This window comes from Larus michahellis, chromosome 4 (assembly GCF_964199755.1).
Source record: "Larus michahellis chromosome 4, bLarMic1.1, whole genome shotgun sequence".
In the NCBI taxonomy this organism is placed as follows: Eukaryota; Metazoa; Chordata; class Aves; order Charadriiformes; family Laridae; genus Larus; species Larus michahellis.
In genome coordinates this window covers 61,345,542-61,369,923 of record NC_133899.1, presented here as the reverse complement: position 1 = coordinate 61,369,923, position 24,382 = coordinate 61,345,542, and the positions used below count along the sequence as shown (strand labels likewise).

Here is a 24,382-nt window from a genome sequence, read left to right as displayed (position 1 = left end):
GGACTTCCATAAAGAGAAGGAAATTTGCCTATTCTTTCGCAGTATAGACTAAGAGTAACTTTTAGAAATAAGTGCCTAGGAATTAAGACAAAGTCCTGTTCCATTCAACCACCAAAAGAGAAACTGGCCGCCGCCTCCTCCCTGATGGCTTTTAATACTGGTAAGAACTGAAGGCAAATGCAGCAGCCCGAAGTTTCTGCCACTTTCACCGCTATAACCTACAAACCTAAACAGCTCCCAGAGCATGACAACAAAGAGGTTACTCTCTACCGGGCACTCCAGGAGACTGAGGGAAGGCACTCCACACCGGGGTCCCACTCAATTTGAGAAAGCCCATGTCAATGCTGCGTCAGCCTGAAGGGAAGATGGCACACAGCTGTGGGGCAGCCTGGAACGGACACAAGAGTACGGGGACAGTCTCTGGGGACGACTGAAAAGGAATACTTCTGTGCATGCCCAGGACGACGACAGGAGACTGTATCAGCACAACTGCCTACAAAAGGCTCTTCCACTAGGTTCAAGTTGTTACTAGTGATGAGCACACATGCGCCGAGATTCCCATTTCCCAGGGGCTCAAAGCACTTGTTCTCTAAAAGACGACACTTTGAGAAGCAAACTTTTATTACATAGTCAGTCTTGAGATTGATCGTTGATCTGCTGCTCTCTACCCTTGACCAACAAGCAGTCTGCACTACATAATTTGCAGAAGCTTTTCTTCAGAAATACAACATCTTTTTTTTCCTGTTCTATGATACAGAACTGTGTGTTGTTCAGCTGCTGAATAATGATGACTGGAAAAGAGATATGGAACTGGGTAAGTTTCTATTCTTCTGCCTATTAGTAACAAAATTAAGCACAAAACTAAAGTAATATAATAATATAAATGTAAAGAAATCAGAAGAAAGTGGGCTAGCATCACACCATCTAATTAAACTAAACACCAGGTTCATGCAGCTACATTAAACACGTCGTCTAAACCGTAAATTCTCTTTGAGTTCTCCCTACTAATACACAAAAGCATCAGCATTGTTTAGCGATCAAATCCAAAGTCAACAACACATTTTTGAAGCAGTATTACCAGGACTCAGTTTAAGCTCATATAATTTATAATATGCTGGCTGATTCAGATTTTCCCTACGATAACAATAGAAGGAAATATTACAAGTGTTGGCAACAAACAGCAAAAGAGAGAAGCTTATTAAGCCCACCCCATAGGTATTTTAGCCAATATTTCTGTAATGATGTTTAAAGCTGACACATAGTTTAAGACTGAATGCTTAAGCTATGCAACGGAAAGCGATGTCCCTAATTCTCTTCACAAATCATTTAACTTCTTTAAACTTCAGTTCATATTCTGGTACAATGAGAAAACTAATGAATTCCTTATTGGCGTATCAACACACTAATATAGACATCATTTCATGTGCATCATTGAGACATTGATTTTAAATTAGTGCTTAGACTAAAAATCATTAGATTAAAAAGGTCAGAGAATTCTGTTTCTTAAGTACAATGTATAACGCTCTTTTGTATAGAAGATGGAACTTCTACAGAGGACAGTAGTTTAAGGCTTTCAGAAAAAGGATTACAGAAGAAAATAACATGATAAATGTTATTCGAGACACTTAAAATGCTGCTGAAAAAAACCTCTCCGATATCACCATAAACTGTGCAATACAAAAACTGGAATAGAATCAATTAGATGTAGACCACTGAACTGTGGCCAAAAGACACTAAATCTCAATATGGGACTTGTTTTTTGTCTGGTGAGATGTTATTAGATCTCATGGTAAGTGCCTTGAGGTGAAACATTAATTTTTCAATAATGAAACGTTTTGGATATTTTTTTTTTTTTAAATAGCCTGTTTTTTACAAATATGGACAAAACTCCATCCTCCAAACTTTCTGTACTTAAAATTCACAAGCATATCCTCCCCAGTCACTGAATACAAAGTAGTCTATGCTGGCTAACGAAACTGGCATTGCAGAGTCAGCTAGAGTTACTGCGAAGCACAACAATCAATACACCCAATAAGAAGTCACAACAAGGCTGCACAAAATACAGAACTTTTCGATCCCACAGAAAGATTCAAGAGGATGAGAGAATGTGAAAAAACAGTGTAAGTGAGAACACGTGCAAGAGCAAGCAGAGCAGATCACTGACTTGCTGGGATTCCTGACCATGGTATTGTGACTGTGATGTTGGCACATGTTCTCTGTTAAAAGAACTGTCTTTAGGTCAGAAAGGAGCAAGAACTGCATATAGGTTGTCCTTACGAAGAGTGGAATACAGAAAGCGCATTAAAGACACAGAAAAGATGTAAAAATTAAAATAAATACAATTTAAAAATTGTGCACATAACATTCCCGCCATTTAAAGATGTGCTGAAGGTCTTACTCCTAGAGTAGCAAGAGCATTTACTATGAATTACACAACAGATAATCTGTGAAAGCATCACATATAGATTGCCAAAATAATTGCTGTGCCTACAGAACCATGCATTTGCATTCACCAGTGCCTTCAGTTATGAATCTGCAACAATAAAGTAAAAGCATTACTTGTATTCTAAATCTAATTAAAATAATTTGCTGAAGCTGCTGATACCACGAATTTCAGGGACATTCACTGACTATTGCCAAGCAAGGGACAGTCGTCATATTTTCATTTGCTTCCTAAAATTCTGTTTAGCTCCAATTCTTACTTCATGGGTTTTATACAGAAAAAAACCTGTTTACATCTAGCAGAAAAAGTATTCAAAATGGGCACCCACTTCAGTTGCATAATAAAAGAGCTGTATTCCAAAGGCATCATTCTGCTGGGGGAACATACTCCTCTTAAAAGATACTGTTGATGGAACAAAACACTGTAAGAGGAAAAACATCTATCGCAGCTTCATACATAGTACAGAAAAGTGGGGTTTTTCTTTGTTAGGGAGGGGAAAAAAAGAAACAGACACTAATCTCTGGTACCTTAAGCACAATTACTTTACATTTGTGTCAATCACTTGGTATGTGAAAAATAATCACTTTCTACAAAGAATACTGGTACAAAACCTGCTGCTATTCTTGGAGTTATTTTCTGGGAGCAAAAGAGATATGGGAGGATGGTGTGAGTGAAAGATCAGTCTTTCAGCTTCTAACAGTGAGAATGCAAGTTGGATTATTAAAAAAAGAAAAACAACCAAGTGCAATCAGTTTAACAAATACTAATTTTTAAAAGCTGCTTATATGGTTATATTCATAGTTTATTTAATAAGTAGTATTATTGTGTAATGCTAAACAATGTATCAAAAGGCGGGGGGGAGGTTCCACTTCTGTTTTGATCAAAAGGATGAAAAAGAAATGCTGAAAAATTAAGAAAAAAAAAAAAAGCCTAAAAAAGCATTTTTGATGAGCTGCACCTACGAATTCAGAAGCAACCCTAAAAATTCTCCTAAAAATCTTCACCACTCAGGAAGGGAAATACCAAAATCTTCATTGAGCACCAAGTTTCAACCAGGAGCCCATTTGGGATCCATTAATTACACACACATCTCTGAGAAAGGAGCAAGTCTTACAGGCCGCATCTAGAAGGCACGCTCTAAATGCGCCTGCCAGTGATAACACCAAATCCAGCACAAAGCTGAGCTGAGGCCACTAAAAAAAAAACCAAACAAACAAACACCAAAAACCCCAGAAAACGACATAAAAAACAACACCTATGGTTCTGCTGTTTTAATTGCGGCTGTTTAATATCATAATTAGACATATGAAAGAACCTATCCATGAATTGGAAGATGTGAGTTTCAATTTCTTAGGCAGGTGGCATTTACCTGGGTCACTGCACAACCAAGAATACAAAAGCCATAGAAGCAACCAGAATCCTATATAAGGCCAGTAGCTGAGGTATTAACCCGGAAAAACTGGAACCTTGGATTAACTCAGTTTCCTGAACAGCACTGGTCACGCTCCCCCTTCTCACGTCTAGTCCTGGCCCCAGGAATCTTGCAGATTTGGCTGTAGAGCAGAAGGTTTTGACTGCTGTATGTGATTTCAGGGCACTCTCCTGGGAAGTGGGAAATAAAAGCTTAAATGCTAAACTGAGAAAGTAAAGCTCCCATGTCCTGGATGAATGGTTATGGAAACTTCCCAGGCTGTTATTATGAACAGAAAATAAGCCTGTCAAGTTAAACTGAAAGAAAGGTCTTGGCACCTCACAGAAGATACTCGATTTTGGCTCTAAATCTGAGCTTTGCAGAGCTGTCCGATACAGGCTACAATTAGGTGCCAAAATCCAGGACAGAGACAGTAAGTGAGACATATCCCACAGGCCTTTCCTAACAGCCCTCTTCTCAACATCGTCAGTATTGTTTATTCCCAGCCAGTGAACCTACCAACTTTGACGTACACCGTTCATTTCCATTTATTCCACACCAAGCTCTAAACCTCAGCACTCTGAGATACTGCACCTATTCTGCTAAGGCACTGCCAAAGAGTCAGAAGGTACATCCAAGGAGGGCAAAGTAACCTCTCAGTACGACTGGGAATGACAAGGGGTGTACTCCCACCATCCCAGGTATTCAGTGGCTCCAGCCCAGGCTTTGGTTTAACTTTCCACTCTGGCAGGCAGGGCACCTACCCATTTGGCACAGCAATATCCACATCCCTTTTTGCATCTAGCCTACAGCAGCTAGAGGGAAATAACAGACTCCTTTACTAGTGGAGAATAATATTGGAGATAAAGTAGAAGAGTGGCATTAGATGTCTACTATTTTTTGAAAAGTCTCACATAAACAACGGAAGCTCCATTTAGAAAAGAAAACCAATAGTGCCTTCTCTTTCCCTAATTCCTCTACCACTGGTATTCCTGTTTAGCAAACACTTAAGAACACGCTTAAATAGCCACCTCCTCCCAAGAACAAAGCTGGATGGCATTTAAGCACAAAGTTCTGAACTTTGTTGCAGAGAAACCTTAAACCTCAAAACATTTTCCTTTAAAAGCTCAAGGGGGACACAAAAACAAAAAAAAAAAAAAAAAAGAAAAACAACAATGAAAAAAGCCACACAAAAAAAATAATTCCATTCTAGCCCCAGCACAGCCATTTTGAGACACCATGAGCTCTCTGCCATTTCCTCCTGTCCAGTCAACAAACCCAGCAAAAGAGCTGCATGTTTTGTGTTTGGTTTGTTTTATGCAAAGGAGGGCAGCCACACGCATACCTGTGTAATCTGTGCCAGAGATGAGAGTACTGGAAGCAGAGCAAAGAAAATACTCTCGTAGCCTGTTCCCACCGCAGCAGTAGCTGCACAGTCAGCTTCCATGAGAGCTGTGGAACCAGGCCAAGAAATGTTTGCTGTAAATACATTCTTGCTATGTCGTTAGGCTTTTTTTTTTTTTGGCTTTTTTTTTTTATTTTAATCCTCAAAGACAGTTAAAATACATTTACTGCAAATGGTTCCAGTTAGCAGTAAGTTGTTGGCTAACGTTTTTGTTTTCTTCTGACTTTCCTAACACTTCTTTCTATGATTGTCAATTCCTTTAAAAGACCATAATCCCTTTTCATATTAGCTGTTAACGCAAGCCAATAAAGCTACAGGGATCCGTATAGATCCTGCTTCCTTCATTAAGACAAGAAAGGCAACAGAACAGGTTTTGTAGCTTCAGCCAGAAACAAAAAGAATCAAGCCCGTATGTGTTCAATCATACCGTCCCAAAACATACAGGAGCATTCGAGTTAGAGGGATATATTGCACTTGGGTGATGGTAGGAATACTCTTAACACCGTAGGGAGTTAACCTGGGGGGGCAGAGGGATGGAAAGATGGAACCTCCCGTGCTTTCGGCTGCAGTATGTCCCTGAATCTATGTTTAGGTTCTAATCTCCAGGAAGTACAGAAATTTCCCTTAAATATGTACACAGTGATTGGGACTGGTTAAGGCAGCTCCCTCCAGACAGACAGGACCTTTCAAGGTGATTAGCAGCATTTGAGCAAATTAGTGATGATTTTACAAATTCCTGTAAGAGGCTTTTCTAAACATCAACGTCACAACTAAAGCATGGTGTAGAAATTAGTGTCAAGACTTCCACTCATTTCAGTGGGCTCTAGATGAGAAGAACTTAGTTTATTCATCCTTTAGTCTTAGCAAAACAGATGTAACAAAAAACCTTCATAAGCACCTTTTAAAACAAAGTCTTTTGTAAGGTATGAGCGGGTCATCGGCTTATCTTGCCCTTGAAGCAGTTCCCTTAATTTCAGTGATAAAATGAGGCATGCCAATTGACGTTCCTTGCTTTAAATGAAAGCTTATTAAAGATTTAAGAAAAAATATCACAAGCATTCAGAGTTATAGTTTACTGTCTGCCAGCTGTAGAAGCAGTCTTAGCAGCACACCGAAGCACAGTCTTAGCACTGCAAAGTTTGGCCACTATTTATTACCGAGTGTTGTTCCCTTTTTCAAAATATCTCAATAGCAGATCTTGACCTTTCTAAATAGAACAAATACATAATATCAATGATCTTACGGTGTAGGGCTGAAATGTCTGAATCTTTTCATTTCTGCACTTTGGATCACAAAAATAAAAATAGAAAAGCATCCCAACGCCCTAAAGATGCAACTGCTCTTACTGTTCTAAAGAACAGTGATGTCTCAACTTTCTTTTTTTTTTCCAAACTATAAAGTAGCAGACTTCAGCCTGAACTAACAATCTCAATGCCCACCTCAGGCTAAGATAACTCAAAACAGAAAAACAGAAGAAATATTTTTGTAATTGCTGAAATGCTGGCAAATTTTTCACTGTAGTGACACCTGGTGAGAGTACTATATTTTAGAATTATGCACTGCAAAGTATAAACACATCTTTGTAGTTTCTAATGTAAGCACAGCTTTGTTTAGTTTTATGAAATGTCAATTGTAAATATACTGCTACAGACTATCTGCCTCAATTCCTCAATTACTTTCAGACTGGATAAATACATGTATACTGTGAAGCACAAGTCAATTTTGAAATTAGCAAAAATTCTCAAATGGAAGATGCTGCTCAAATAGAAAATATAGAAAGAGGAAAACAATATTAATCTGCATTTTGCATATACACTTCAGGTACATCTACTCCATTAATAAACACACAGTGTGCACAGACTCTTAAATGTGTATTAAAAGGCAAGAAGATGATAAAAGTTTGAAAAAAAGTACTAACAGCTATTCATGTTTCTGACCACCTTTGCTACAATTTCCCATTGTAGCATCTCACTTTTTTCACATCTTGAAGATTTACTGCCATAATGCAAGCTAAATGCCTTCAATGGTAATCTCTTGATAAAGTGCACTTCCTAAACCAAAAAGTGTTAAAAATAAAATCCACACTCAAAAAAAAAATCTTCTGGCTTCAACTGCAGTACTTTTTCTTCATTTGCTCTTTACATTTACAATAAGAATAATTTTCATCATTGACTCACTATTACTATTCTGGGGGCCCTTTCAATTCATTCAAAATAGAGCTGCAAAAAAAAAAAATCATAGCCATCAATTTGTTATTGTCGTCTTCCTGCAGACCCAATATGTGTCATTCTCTGCTAAATCCCCTTTTCACTACTTCCTCTCATCCACCAAAACACTCACTCACTAATTTCATACTGATGAGACACAGTTTTTTGCCCACACTAATAACTTCATCTTTGAGCCAGCCCCCAACGACATTTACCATGTAAGTTACGAAACACAGCAAAACTGGAACTTTATACCAATTTGCTCAAGACACGGATCTGAAGGATAAGATTTTGCTACCCTGAAAATCCAAGGCTTGCACCTGTTCTTCTAAGACAAAAGGCATGAAGGTAAATTCAGGAGGAGAAAGTAACCCCTCAGAATCAGAATGACGAGTGATGTATTCCCACCATCCCAGGTACGCAGTGGCTGCAGCCGAGGCTTTAGTTTGACTTTCTGCTCCTGCAGGCAGGGCACCTACCTCTTAGGCATTGCAATGTTCAGCACAGCAATACCCACACCCCTTTTTACATCTAGCCTATAGCAGCTCGAAAGAAGGAACAGACTCCTTTATTAGTGGAAAAGAACGGAAGAGTGGCACCAGGTGTCTGCTGCAGTCTGTATTTTGAAATTTTTCATGTAAATGAGTACCACCAGCATTCCCATTTAGCAAACACTTAAAAACATGCTAGCCTCTAAATCCACATCTCCAGAATCCATTCCTGAACTCATTCCTGCTAGCCTTTCTTCAACTTTGCTTCTAAAAAAATTTGGACATAAAAGATTTATTCTATGTGTGTAACTTCTCATTTTAAGACATCTTTTGCTGCCATCTTTGAATTTTTCTTTGTCCAATTTAGACTGTAAAATACTCAAGGCTGAAATTGATAGCAAGATTTAAAAAAAATAAAAAAATTCAATCTATGGTTCTATGCACTACGGAGGAGGGCCAGATGCCTTAGATTGAGTTTCATAAAGGTATGCATCCTAGGCAGTAAACTACTACAGCTAAAGCAAAAAATTGCCATAAGTCTCCAGCACAACCTCCTATAAGGCATTGTTACTCAATTCTAAGATGTCTGAGAGCAACACACACAAGCCTAGAATCCCTATTTTTAAACCTCTCCTAGATCAAGGTACTTCTATCAAAACAAGAGATATGATAGGAAAAAAGATACATATTTCTCTGGTTTTCCATTTCATAGTTCATATAAAGGATGCTCATTCAAGAGATAAGGCTTATTTGGGTTTGACTTTTATGTCTCTGCCTACAGGGATCTGATCAGTACCTCTAAAGTCTACAGAGACTGGCCAAATGACTGGAAATGCTTACTGAGGAAAGGATGCTCTCAATCATTATGTTGAAACTTGCTCATTTGATTGCAAGACCTAATTGTATATTCATTTGAGCAACAGAGATGAGCTAGCATGACTGTCTAGTTTAGTGATTAGCGCAGTCATGTTAGAGAGACACCTGCATTTCAGTTTAGGTTTTGACTGAGTGCTCTAATCACTGATCTCTCTGAAAGGCAGAACCATTTTCTCCTTTTTGAGCTGTAGGCTTTAATAGGGTTATATACCAAGAGTCAAATAGGTGGTGGAATGCAAATTTTAGAACTAATCCCAGATTCACAGAACAACTCAGGTTTGAAGGGACCTCCGGAGGTTATCTGCCTGGTCCATCTTGCTGCTCAAAGCAGGACCAACTCAAGTTACTCAAAGTCTTGCCCCACTGAGTTCTGAGTATCTTCCAAAAGAGATTCTAGAGTCTCTCTGAGCAAGCTGTTCTGATGTGGGATTGCTTTTACAGGAAAGGACAGACAAACAACCCCTCCAACCCCTCATATTTCTTATTATCTAGTGCAACTTGCATTCATTACCTCTTGTGCCATCACTGTGCATACCCAGGAAGCAACTACCTTCATCTTCTCTGTACGTATCCATTAGGTAGTTGAAGACAGCAGTTCTATTCTCCCTTCAACCTTCTCAAAACCAAAAAAAACCCAGTTCCCTCAGCGTCTCTTCACATACTATATGCTTCATCCCCCTTATCACCCTCATGGCTCTTTGCTGGAGAATATATATGCAAGGCAGCATATACCATCAGAAGTTAAGCAATTTTGCATATACCTGCAAAAGACATTTAGGTTTTGATGAATATCAGTTGTGGTGAATGCCAGTGATACATTTACAATTATCTTAGGCATTCTTAACACATATCACTGACACACACAAATACTTCGGGAACATGAAACACAAAATATATTGTGCTGAATAGAAAAAAGTGTATAATAAATTTATTTCATAAATATGAAAAAGTGTCAAAAGAAAAATTTTAGATTTACTTGGATATTGTAAATACTAGCCTTTGTATTTCTATGCACCTCTCAGGAAATGATAACTCACTACAGTGCTGAACTGTATAAACACAGAATGAAATTTCCATAGTCCCAAAAATGTAAGGCAAAAGACAGTATATGGACACAAACAGAAGCCAAAGGGCAACTCTTAGTAAACCAATCAATCAGGCCGACAGCTCAGCATGTAGTACCTAACTAACTTACTGACAATGTTCTTGTCCTGTACTGCTTCCAAACCAAATATACATCACCCCTTCTAATTTGGAATGGTTTCCTCTAGTTTTTCCATTGTTCTGTTTGTAAGAAATCTATTTATACACACAGGCAAACAACACAGTGCAAAACTGTGAAAATTTATATGCTAAAAAATTTATGAGATTTAACACAGTGTGTTATAAACACCCATGATAAATGAGATCAGACTGATGTCTACAGACACCATATAAAGAACATTTTGCTGCACAGAACATGCACAGCAAAACAGTCAATGGCAAACCTCACAACCCACAGGCAGCTCAATATTTCAAAGACAATTTATCCATCTGTCTGCATCTTCCTTATTCCTAGTAATTTACGATACTCTACAACTACTTATGTATAGTAACTAAGCAGCACAGAATTATGCTACAAAAAAGGCTTGAGTACACACATGTATATTCACACATACACACTCTACTATATAAATATTACCACCATTACCTCTGGCAAGTGCTGGTTTCAAAGCGGTTCTCTTAGTAGAAGACAGCTTCAGAAGCAAAGTAGTACACAAAAACTCCACCTCTAGCCAAACTTTCAAAATTATGTACAATTGTAATAACCACATAAACTGAGTTAAAGTCTTTTTAGAGGACAAGACTGGATCTTCAGACTACAGCACTATTCAGCTTTGGGTTGAGCTAAAAAAAATAATTTTTATCACTATTCTGATGAATTTATGGTTTTCAACATCAATCTTCAGGGGATAATGCCTGTCCATGCTTCAAAGCACAAGGCCCCATTTCCTTTTGCTAATGTGCAGCTGCTCTCCATTAGAAGTTTTATATAATTTGCTTTCTGCTAACTTCTCTGTATTCTTTCCTTTCCAATTATATCCCGCCCAGTCAAACTTTGCTTATTTTTTCTTTAAATACATACTTTCTATAAAACAGACACACTAAAGTACTGCTAAAAGAAGCAGCAAGAAAGAGATGGAGGATTTACAATTAGACAATAAGAAGAGTATTTTAGGGACTCATTAGAATTGAGCCACTCCAAGAAAAGCTTCATTGTCTTTCTGGGAAAATATGTTCATCCTTATCAGGTACGTCTAAGGAACCTTTAGAGCTCACGATGTACTTAACAGTGCTGAGGCTCTCTTTTATAGCCATACTATACCAAGGATGCTGCCAATGCACAAAATGTTCTGGCTACTCCAGAGGAGCATGATAAGGAAGAAATACAAGAGTCTTGCAATGTAAGATCTGACTAGTCTGCAAAAAAATAGGCTAAAATGTCACATCAGGGCAAGAAATCCTGTTAAGGATGTTAATCAACCAGAGATCCTTGCCTTGAAAAGAGAGCAGATTTCTGGGCTAGTTCCAAGGGGACCGTCTGCACTTAACAGAATTGCTGACATCTATAATCCATGTTGTGTAGGCAACACTTGCTTCTAATAGTGATACAACTTTATCTATTGATACCACAAAGTGTCCAGTTTCAGCTGGGACACAGTTGATGTTCTTTCTAGTGGTTACTGTGTTTCAGATTTCGTATGAAAGGAATGGCAATAATGCATATTGTTTTAGTTGTTGCCAGGTGATGTTTATATTTTTCAAGGACTTTTTTCAGCTTCCCATAGAAGCTGAGAAGGAGCCTAGACAGAACCATGGAACGGCCAATGGAATACTCCATACCATAGATGTCATGCTCAGTATACCAATGGGGTTGGGCGGGCAGGAATCCACAATCCCTGCTCAGGACAGTGCCAATTCACCAGGAGGTAAGAGGGACTTTTTTCATTATTATTATCATTATTATTGCTATTGTTATTATTATTTTCCTTTTCTGTTATTGTTGCTATTACACTGTCTTTATCTCAACCCACAAGTTTTTTTTTCCTTTTCCTCTCCTTTTTTCCTTCTCCCTGCCCTTTTGGAGGAAGGTGAAGAACTGCGCAAGCAGCTCTGTAGATCTAGCCACCAGCTGGGGTTAAACCACAACACAAAGATACAAGGAGAACACGACATGCTGAAATATGCACTTTTTTTTTACCTGTAGTCCCATTCTTTTATTTGATTTTTTTTTTAATATAAAAGCTGACTTTTCCACTGCATATTGATTTTTTTTTCCTTCTCTGCTGGTATTTCAACTTGATAACACATGTAGAATAACATACAGAATACAAGATCAGATAAAGCAACATTTACTATCCTTCGTATTAAAAAAGTTTTACTAATTACTGCCTAAACAAGAAACCCCATCCATTTGTATTGCTGCTATGACTATAGCAGCTACTAAATTGGCAGCCAACACAGTGCCACTTCCTCTCCCCCAACCTTTTGACAGAACAATTGCCACACTATACTCCAAAACCTACAGAATGCCGTCATGCTGCTCCCAGATCAGTTCAGGATTGTGCCTGCACTCTTCTAATTGCTCCTTTGCCATTGACCTGTCAAGATGTCTTCAGGCAGAAATGAGAACGGTGCTAGAAACTTACCATACCAGTCTGTATGGGACAGCGGTGATGACCATTTGAAATCCTTGTTGCAAACGCAGTTTAAACTAGGGAACAAGTTTTGCTTGCCTTTCTTTTTTTTTTAAATAATCTTCATATTTCTAAGGTTCTTAGTTGTCTACATGACACTTATTTGAGCAGAGCTTTTCAGACACATTACTGTTCAAGTACAGGCTTTAGGTAACTGTCAAAAAAATTCGTATCTTTATTAGCTTACTGTACTTAGCCTAAAGGTTAATCAGAAGCCACTCGCACAACAAATACAACAAGATGATGCATTTTGGGGTAGCTTGTTTAATCTGAACCAAGTACCATAAGCACTGAGTCAAACCACACAGAGTAAAGGAACAAGTGCTGAATGGGACTATACAAAAGAGTAGGCAGCTCCTGAAGCGTATGTTAAGTGAAAACTGCATAGAAAAAGCCTAACGCTACAGATGACACTGGAGAACTATCAAAACTTCCTTACCTGGGTGTTAACAATATCTTCAGAGAAAAGAACTGTCTTTTAAAAAACTCAAGTAAACCAAAAATACTCTCTCACCTACAGGCAGGCAAGACTCAAAGGAATTGTTAACAGAGGTGAAAGAATTTTTACATAAGGATAACTGTGGCAGGGAAATGGAAAGAGTTAAAACCCAGACAAGAGAAAAAGAGCACCTTGCAGTGTAAACAGGCCTATAGAACATCGAATTATGTGAATGAAGAAGTCGCTTCTCAGCCACAACAAAACTTCAGATAATTTCAAGGCATTTGAAATAGAGAGATATTTAACTGAGTTATGATTCTATAATGTTAACTAATGTTAACCAAACAAGCATCCAGTTATTTACAGAGCAAATGCACAGTCTTGATGCTCTTAAAACACAAAAAACACCCTCCACCATCTAATAATAAACACCATTATAAAATACCAACAGCGTTTTTAATGCAAAAGTCTGGGACCTCTGTGTTTTCTATCTGGTTGAATTAACTATTTTAAGAACTTAATATTTTATCAGCTTGTCTGAATGCACACAAGCTCCTTACACTTATATTATACCATAAATCTAGATTAGGGAGCTAATTTAGGTGATTTATATGTAGTTATAGAGGTAAAGCAGATATTTCTCAAGAATATGGTTTTAGTTAAATATAAGCAGAAGTATTTTACTCTTGCAAGCAACTTTATCCTGTCAAAAAAAAAAAGGTAATAGCTAAGACCAACCAGAACAGATAAAGAGAAAACAAGGAAAAAATTTCAAAGCCCCCAACAGATCACAAATCTATTTCTAATATGAAATGGAATGAGAGTATATTTAAAAACATCATTGCATGCGGTGGTCCTCTCCTGTTTAGGCGTCCAAGGCTACAACACTACTGGTTCTACAATTAACCCCTTCTTGAGACTGACTAGTAACTACATCAGAGGGATATAACAGTTTTTAAAACCAAAATAGCATGCGTTAGTCTGGAAAATGTATTAGTTATTTTCTCAAAACTACCTGTACATGAGATAGAACCTGTTGGTTCTCCCTGTGATCTGTGATCTTCTTTCTTCAAAGGAGGAGATAAAAACAGGCTTTTTCAAGCACAGATTTAATACTACCTTGGTCATCAAGCATGTGGGGGGTTGACCTTGGCTGGACACCAGCTGCCCACCAAGTCACTCCATCACTCACCTCCTCAGTAGGATGGGAGGGGAGAGAAAATAAGATGGAAAAAAAACCTTGCGGGTCAAGATAAAAGCAGCTTAATAAAGCAAAAGAAAACAAAAGATTTATTCTCTACTTCCCATCATCAGGTAACATCCACCCACTTCCCCGGAAGCAGGGCTTCAGTATGGATAGCAGTTGCTCCAGAAGACAGACATCGTAATAACGAATGCTCCCCTCCTTCTCCTTTCTCTTTGTTTTTATTTCAGACGTCATACCATATGGAATATCCCTTTGGTCAGTTTGGGTCATCTGTCCCAGCTATGTCCCCTCCCAAGATCTTGCCCACCCCCAGCCTAATAGTGAGGTGGGAATGTTGGAGAGACGGCCTTGATGCTGTGTGAGCACTGCTCAGCAGTAACCAAAACACCAGTATGTTATCAACACCTTTGTACCTACCAACACAAAGCACAGCACTATGAGGGCTGCTATGGGGAAAATTAACTCCATCTTAGCCAGACCCAATACAACGTGGAGGCAAAATGCTTGTGGGGAGAAGAAATTTAGCTGTAAAGCCTTCCTCTTTCAGAATTCAGGTTGCACTGTCAGGCACATCACTGATGCCCAGAGCATTAATGGACTCTGTCTCGTTCCTACAGCATGATCGGCCAGCCTGTAACTGCTCCGTCTGTTGCTAGGGAGCAATGAGCTCATTACAAGGCATCATCCGCACCCTCCGCAAGGATGCTGGCACATGTTTCCCATCTGGGGATACCACCGATTGAAGCAACGGCACTGGAGCGCCTGCAAGTCTTCAGTCTCCCAGGGTGGAGTATGCCAATACAGCAGCTGCTAACTTTAGCTCTACCTTCGAGGTTTCAGGCTCTAGGCTTTGTGAGCCTGGCCAATGCAATGCAACACACAAAGAGGTCAGAACAGCCTTCCACAGCGATTGGCATGGATACCACTTATTTTTAAAGGCCAAGTCTAGGCAGAGACGTTCTTCCTGAAGTTTTGGCAGACACATGGCTTTTTTGACTAGGGCAATGATTGCCACTATTCTAAAGTCTGTGTTAGAGCAGAATTCAGAAAAAAATGGAAAAAGGCTGAAAAAAAAAAATAATAATCTTTTCAGTCATTAAGGGAGCACAAGATCTGGAGGCATTTACAGAAGAGACACAGAAACCTAGTAATCTCCAAGCTGTATACATTAAATCCCTGGAATGGATGTCAGCCGTGAACAATCTGGGTCACTTCAAAGTCTAAACATGCAACCTTAATGCATTTTTTCAGCTGTTTGTCTCATTAGCACTTCACAGATCTATTCACAATAAGAGGGAAAAAAAAAATCTGTCAAGAAATAAAAGAGCCGCCCCGCTTCCATATGCCAGGAAATTTATTAACTAACAATCTATCTGCATTACACAGAGATGGTATCTAATGATTTTCATGTACCTGTCATATGTCAAACGCCATCCAAGAATTCTTAGTGCTGGTGAATTAACGAGCACATAAGGGAATACAGCTGTAGATACGCATAGATATCTATACATTCAAATCCTTAGGCAACTTCAAAATGCCTTTTTTTTTTTAACAATACATAAAGAAACATAAAAACGAATGAGAAGGAATGCAAATTGGGGTGACTCACTCATCGAATGCATGGAACAACAGCTCAATTTGAAGGGGACAGGTAAATGCAAAAGGTGTCAACTTTCCCTCTTACCTGAAGTTAAGATTAAATTCTTAAAAATTTAAGACGACCAAGATACAAAAAATGCTCAACACTAATATATGAAATAACGTCATGGATACTCATGTATTAGTTAAATGCATTTTAAAATAACCGATTAGTTTGAAACACAAATATGTTCCTGACTCCTTACCTGTCTCAACAATTTCTCAACAGCTGACATTACCATGAGCCCCCTCCACACAACCGGGGCAGTCTCTTCTATCAAGAAACCCATAGACATGCTGAAACAACAAAGCAAAAACTTAAGGTTTCCAGCACAGTAACAAATACATCTGTAAAGAAGTTTGATTTAAATAAAAATATATGCTCACCATGCAATTCCGTAGTTCTTAAGGGGCCTCATTAGATTTTCTAAAACAGAAGCAAACAAGGGGGGTTTTTTTTGGGGGGGAGTTTGTTTGGGGGGGTTGTTTTGTTTGTTTTAAAGAAATACTCTTACACATTTTTTTTTCCTTTTAAGAGCAGTCTTCCCTCTCTGTTAAAAGCATTTGTCTATTTTTCCCCCTTATCTCTTCAATATATGTGTACCTTTATCTATTCTACCCAAGAACCTGGCCCCACTTTTTCTTAGGTTGTTACATTTTACTGATACCATTCATTTTTTTCCAGAATAACAATGCATTTGCCCATAATATAATGTCACTTTGTGTTGCTGAAACCAAGACTTCATCTATTTGTATGAAATCTCCATGCTGCAAGGCATAAGTCTCCTATTTAGGCAGCCGCCTACTTCTGCAATACTTCACTAAATGCGGAGTCATCTGTATCAGAACAAAATCGAAGTCCTACAACCCGATGGGATTTCGATTTTTTTTTTAAACTATGCTATGCATTAATCTCACAAATTAGAGGATTGCTCCCACTAACACACCAATGATTTGGGGAAATCTTCTCCTTGTATTAAGTCTGCTTTGGAACCCCAGAGGAGAGGTACCCAGTAAAGCCACCCCTAAACTACGTTCTGTCATCAGCTTTGGGTAAGAAGTCCTGGATTTCTTCAGACTGGTAGAAGTCTGCAGGACTTCCAAAATTTCTGGAGGAATGAAAGATGCTTATTTGAACATTGCAGAAGTAATATCCTTGTCATACTCCATATTCCTATACTTCCCAGTGTCAAGAAAAAAAGGAGGGTGAAATATCATAAATCGTTTCGCTGGCAAAGGGGCAAGCCAGCAGAATGTAAACAAAAAATACATGCATTCAAAACAAAACCCTGCAAAAGCCAAAAACTCCTCTTTATAGTCTCTGCCATCTAGATCCACACCCCATCTCAAAACGGTGCATGCACATACACAAAAGAACAAAAGGAATTTTATTTGGTCGAGCTGGTTTATTTTAAGAGCATGCACAGGCAGGAACCAGCAGAAAATATAAAGAATACTTTAAACAATAAAAAAATATATTATAATACATATTTTGACAGAAACCTTTGATGAACCCAAAGTAAAATATATAGAGATAGTAAATTAAAAACAATGTGAATATAATGCAGTGCATTCAAAGCTGAATTCCAAATTCAGACAAAATAACACCCTAGAGCATGCAAATTAAACGGCTAAACTCTACAGATGAAAGCTTTCAAGCAATCAAGTAAGCGGGCATTCAAGCTATGTAATTTTGTAGAAATATGGCCGAAAATAAATTGGATGTAGTTTTTCCGATCACAGCGTTCTGGTTTACAAATCAAAAAGAACGAAATAGGAAGCTAAACAAATCACTTGCACGACTATTGCATTCAGGAATGAGTATGGAACTGCTATTGGAAAAGAGACAGGTTTGGACCAATGCACTGCATCAGTCTAATACAGCTCTTCTCTACTTGCACAGCTCTTTTCAGTGTTTAGTCAGGGTTTATTTTGGTGGCATTACACTGTCTAACCACACTTCTAGGAATCACAGTCTTACTTATCCCCCCTGCAGTAAGATAGTTTTGTAATAAGGAAGTTGACGACATTTGAACTTCAGCCTAGAGCCGTCTCTAAGCACTGCTTTGGTGTCCTTGTAAACAGCATACATACCACCACAAGTTAAAATACTCTTAGATGTCTTGAGACAAATGACTACATATTCACCTATGAGGGGGTTTTAAAAAAGAAAGAAACAGGGGGCGGGGGGGTGGGGGGGGGGAAGTAGCTGCAACATCATGTATCATTGCAGATTCAAGTTCTGCTTCATTTTTACCATGAAATAGGAACAATTTTAAGATAAAATGAAAACAAAAAGGGGAGGCCAATCCTCGACCACTCAGCACATGAGGACCAGGAACTGGAGGGTAAGAAGAATGGAAAAGATGCATTTATTCTGAGAAAGTTCACCAAAATACCATGTCACTTCTCAGTTCAATCCAAGTGCTCTACAGTATGTTCAGAGATCTCCCTTTCCTTCACCTCAGTGGGTAAAACAGGAGAGCTGCTGCAAGTACACAAACACTGACCTACAGAGCAGCCAAAGGGGCGCCTCTGTTGTTAAAACATGTGCACTGTTTATTTCTCAACGGTAGAGTTTCGTTTTATGAAAACTGGATCTTATTTTCTTTGGTTAACAACAAGGACTATAAACTGCTCTGAGCAGCAAAATTTAATCAAATTTATACAATGCACATGAACAATTCACAACCTGCTGTATATTCTGGCTATAATGTTCTGCATATTCTCAAAGTAATACAAAATATTGCAGAGCACCCCACTGTTTGCCTACTGCTCAAAAGCATTCTTAAGACTATCTCAAATCTAAAGTGCTTCAGTGGGCTCTGGTAATAACCCTTGTCTCATCAAAATCAACAGGCATTCCTCCTCCTTCGTCCTGGGTCTCGTGAAGATTTTCTAAGACATAACATGTAAAGAAGATTTAGCTTAATGAGATCTCAGTAACACCTCTAATTCCCATTGCTTTCAGAGCAGAGCTAATGCTTCCTTCTCTGTTATCAGACACCCACAATACAGCTCCAAAAATCCAACACGCAACAAAACAGATTTCTTAAAATCGCAACACACAGCAATACTATGCCACCTACGCTAAGAAATCAATAAAATGTCCTTGTTTACAACTTTTCAGTAAGCTTGATGGCCCTAAATAAAAGGGTGCTTTGTTTTCTCTGAACATACAAAATCAGATCAATAAGATCAACAGAGCACCAATGAAATGTCAATAAAACGTGTTTTCTGGTCGGCTACAAGTAGGGCACTAGACAAGACAGACACAAGCTAATTCCTGGAAGCATTACAGCAGATTGCTGATTAAAGGAGTTCTAGGACTGGTCTGAAGGCTGGGTTGTTACATGGGGAAGAACAATGTTGAAGTCGTTAGGATGGATCTTCTACATTTCGTAATTTTTTATTTATTTTTTTTAACTTTTCCCCCAGAAAAAGCAAGCCTTGCAGACTATCCTGAGGAGGTATCTGAGTTACTCCATTCTTTTTCTGTAGATAGCCTGACATAGCTGTTCAGTGGTGGCCATAGGTTAGTGCTGCACAGAAAGTACGTACAGAGCTATAGACGTGGTTTTAGCTGCGATAGAGTTACTTTTCTTCATAGTAGCTCGCATGGTGCTATGCTTTGGATTTGTGATGAAAACAGTGATGGTAATACAGAGATATTTTAGTTATTGCTGAGCAATGCTTGCAGAGCATCAAGACCTTTTCTGCTTCCCACGCTGCCCCACCAGCGAGCAGGCTGAGGGTGCACAAGAAGTTGGGAGGGAACTCAGCTGGGACAGCTGACCCCAACTGACCAAAGGGACATCCCATACCACGTGGTGTCATGCTCAGCAATAAAAGCTGTGGAAGGAAGAATGAAGGGGGGGACATTTGGAGTTATGGCGTTTGTCTTCCCAAGTAACCATTACGCGTGATGGAGCCCTGCTTTCCTGGAGACAGCTGAACACCTGCCCGCCGATGGGAAGTAGGGAATGAATTCTTTATTTCGCTTTGTTTGCACGCACAGCTTTTGCTTTTCCTAATAAACTGTCTTTACCTCAACCCACAAGTTTTTGCACTTTCACCCTTCTGATTCTCTCCCCATCCCGCTGTGGGTGTGTGGTGCTTAGTTGCTGGCTGGGGTTAAACCACAAGGAGACATATAAACTCTTGGCTTAATTTTCAGAAGAGGTCTGTTGACTGATACATTAGAGGAAGCAAAGGCTTACATTCAGTCTTATCTCATCAGGTAAGTAAAGATCATTATTCCAGAAGACTGTGGTGTTATACTACACCTCCTCAGGAGGCACCACGCTGTTTAAGAAAAGCAAAGGTAGCTTATAATTATTAAATATGAGTACAGTGGATCGTGCAACACCCTAGCAAATCTATTTTGAGCTTACTGACTGAGTGAGCACTAATGCAGAGGAGTTGCTCAGAGCCTGAATTAAGAGGTGGGTTGTTGTTTTTTCTTTACCATTTCAAAGGCAAGAAAATATTGAAACATGAGATGAAAACACTGGAAGCTCAGATATTCCTCCGTTAAAGATTTCCTATTGTACTCAGCTATTTTTGGAACTTGCCTCTATAATGAAAGATCAGAGACTTCCTAGAATGATAACCAATTATTTTACTCAATGTTTGTCTTCCAAAAAGATCTTAATAGTGGAAGTCACCTGTGTGTCCTAACTGGATTTTGGTTATTGAGCAGGTATGTGGTGCTTTTAAGTTGTTCTAAGATGGGACATCAATAGCTAAATCTTTCAAAAAGTAGAACAATTGTATGATTTTCCAGTCAGAAACAACCTGCTGACCTTTGCATGCAGATTTCCAAACGTTTCTAAAGACACCACCACTGCAGAAGCGTTTGCCAGCACAGACACGACTGCAAGCTCTGGGCTATGCTCCGAATGCACCTGTTTCCTAATTGTTAATTTTCATACAAGCCCTGTTTCTGTAACACCCATGCACCCAAAACGAACATTTTTACCTAACAACATGCTTCTCAGGTAGGGAATTAGTATCTCATGTTACACATGAGTGAATCAAGACCTGAACTTTGAAACTTGCTCTAGATAAGTCAAGAATCCTGTGGATTTGGAGACTTATACCATGTTCCCCCAAAGTCTGATGCTCTAGCAGAGACATGGCTCCACGTACAGCATCTCCAATGTTGGAAAGCGTGTAACACACAACTCAAACACCTAGGACAACTAAACAGTTTAGGTGCACTGCTAAAATTACATATTTTCCCTTGAAACTCCCAAATATAACTGAAAAATTTAAAATTGTAAAAAGCAAACTGAGGCACAGTGTACAACAGAAAAAGCTACAGAAAGTTACACTACGTATTGTCTATAATACCTGCTTCTCTGAATAACATTTTAGCATCTCGCACTTAAGCATTAAAGCAGCAACTCTAAAAGTGTATTTCCGAATAGCTCATAAGTATTCCTTCATCTTTGATAGTATGTTATTTGAATAAAATCCATACTGTAACTCCTCTGCATACATTTATCAAAATCTGAGCAAGTTGGTGCTTCTTCATAGTTTACACAAAAGCTAAAGGTTCTGCTGCTGTTTGCACAGCTCATCACTAGCTGAGATTTTCATGACAAATTGCTATTTTCCACCTCCTCACATCTCAGTGACATCTCACTGCCTGAAACACAGAAGATGTATGGCACAACGCAACACAGAGCCACCATGCCAGTCAGAGAGAGACATCACAGAATAGTCTGTGGATTCCAGTACATTAAACAAGATTATCTGAGACAAACTCAATTAACGTGCCATACATACAGACAAGCTGAAACAGATTTTCAGCATGGTCACTTGTAAAATCCCAAAAATTCCTGCATCATCTGGTTTTTAATTGCGTACAATTTCATGCTGCAGTGACTACAGCATACTCTATCACAATCGCAGTTAGGACTTCAACTTACACGGCACAGTAAACAGTAATTCTCCTATGGCTGTCACTATGTAGAAGTATAAGGAACTTATTTGCTGTTTATTTTGAAAGTCACCTCATACGATCAGTGTCCTGTAATGGGAGGATCTGGATTCCAGTTAAGGACACAAAGACTTCAGACAGTACAGGGTTTCCCACAACAGGAGAAAGAAGGAAGACGACACAGGACAGAAGATTAACAAAAAGGCTGGGCTTTACTTGTGTAAATATAGATTTTTCCTGCCACTCTGGATGCCTTAGGGAGCCGAGATTTGTACAAGGCTAGCATATCTTCTGAAGGGGCAGCTAGATGCCACACACCATACTCCAGCGTGTTCACAGCAGTAGTTGTTTCCTAAGCAAAGGCAAGTGAATTGCACCCACACTGCAGTAAAAGGAAAAGAAAGGCGGCAGAGGGGAGGAGGACAAACAGCAACAGGGACCCAGGGTATCCCTCAATAAAACACAGAGACACCCACCTATGTCAGACTGGAAAGGATGCTGTCGCCAAGAGAAGGTTAGTCAAGAGTCACAAATTTTAAATCATTGTTTTAACTGTAATCATTGTTTTAACCGCTTATGCCAGAAGCCCAGAATATTCTATGGCAAGTAACAGACTAATTGAGACTTCAAGCTCGATTTCACACTGTTATAAGTTTATTTGCAGGATTGCTCCAGAAGCATGGCAATTTGTATTTTAAGCCTGAAGAGCTCCACACAAGGAAGGCTGCATTTCCCATTATACCCCGCACTAACAGTGTTATCTAACCACGAAGAAATCACAAATACTTAAACCAAAGCAAACTCGCAATGAGACTCAGAGCGTTCTTCAATGCTCACAGTTCAACTTTAAGAAACAAATGCATAGAGAAACACGGCTTTTTCCAAAAGATTTGCTTCTCATATTTAGTCAGTCTACCAATCCCATTACCTGAGTAGGTTTTCCACTTTTATTCCTCCTGAAAGACTGCAGAGGAAACAAAGCGCTGTAAAAGATTTTTCATTAATGGAACTGTTTTGCAGATATGACTTCATCAATTCTACCTAGAAGCAAAAGAACTAATTGCTTGCTGGAAGATTGTACTTCTAAAGGAAGTTTGGCACAAGTAAACAGAAGAGTGATTTAGTCATATCCTTGTCACATTTTAAAGCACTGCTGACTTGTTAGGTTTGGAATAAAAACACAGGAGTAGTTTTAAGCATCTTGCCACTACCTTCCATCACAGGCACCTTCCTTACAATCACTAAAATAACCCACATTTTGCAAAGCCCTCAGATCCCCATGGAGCCCAAACAGTTTATTTATAGTGGATCAAAAGCTTTATTAGGCTAATTTGGGTGGGTTCTTTTAGTTCGTTATACCCACAAGGAATGAAATAGACTAATAAAACGTTCATTTCAAGGCTTCCGTCCTGACACACAAAACCTCTGGGGAAGGTTCACCTTACCTGAAGCACTGACTTGCTTCTGTGTGAGGGGCAGTGCCCAGGTCAGTCACACAACAGTGTGACAGACAACACTCTAGCAGAACAGGGAGAGGCAGGACACTCCCCACACATTTACCTTCCATTCAAGATCTAACTTCAAAAAAACACTGCAGTTAACTAGGCACTTTCATTGCCCTCAAAGCAAAGCTATGGAACTCAATACATTTGAGTTGATTCAGCCTTTTTTAGGTTAAGTGTTGTAATCAAGACCCAAAAAAAGAACTGCAGGTGAAAATGCATGGAAGAAAAAAATGTTCAAATGTGTAATTTAAAAAAAAAAATTAATAAAGAAAACCACCTGGACACTGATGACAGATGACAACTACAGTAAACTTGTTGATTCTCCACTTTAAGAAAACATGTGTTTCTGTGTATGTTAAATATTCCCTTTTGGATTTCACATGAATCCCCTCATACATCATGCTGTGATTTTATTCTAATTTCATTCACCACTTGTAAAGTGAACTTCTATGTACTCTACAAGATTATGATCATAAACTAAGGCAAAGGAAAGAGATGCTAGCTTTTAAACTCTGTCACTTTTAGCCTCTTGTCACTATCGGGCAAGGATTAGAATATATTTTTTCTATTTTTGATGTTTTCCACTTCATTTCTTTATTCTGAAAAACCACTCCATTGTACTGTAGAGAAGGGTAAGGAAAGAGGGAAAATACAGCAAGAAACTTACAGAGAAAAAAGCATGAAAGTGAAACTGCAAGGTAAAAATAGTGAGAAATAGTTACATTTCTTTAATTTTACTTCTAGCAGAGAAGAGGGATGGAAAGTTATTCCTCTGAAATAAGCAGAAAGGTAAATGTGTTCAGTGTACAAACAAAAAAAATAATCATTTCTTTTGTTTATGTATGTACAATGAAAAGTGTATCTATCATGTTACTATAATAAAACCATTTTGCAATTTAATTCCAATTTGTATAAAAGTTGAACCAGACAAATCATTTGTATCTCTAAGAGTAAACTTTATAATGGAATGAATATTTGCTAGCCATAATCCATATCAACACATTTATAATTACCGCATTGCAGGATTAACAACATGAAGAGTAATACACTTCCATTTTCAAGTACTTGAAATGTAT

The 24,382-nt window shown here is 38.7% G+C and overlaps 1 protein-coding gene across 3 annotated transcripts in view; it reads right to left on the bottom strand.

The window, feature by feature from the left end:
- The window catches only part of NUBPL (NUBP iron-sulfur cluster assembly factor, mitochondrial), an 86,798-nt gene that overhangs the window by 40,040 nt on the left and 22,376 nt on the right, over positions 1-24,382 (bottom strand). For all 3 annotated transcript variants that reach the window (XM_074585113.1, XM_074585115.1, XM_074585116.1), the window contains 2 exons: positions 16,242-16,281; positions 16,061-16,151 (listed from right to left, as the gene is read on the bottom strand). In XM_074585113.1, coding sequence (XP_074441214.1) covers positions 16,061-16,151; positions 16,242-16,281 — 131 coding nt within the window. The remainder of the gene's footprint in view (positions 1-16,060; positions 16,152-16,241; positions 16,282-24,382) is intronic.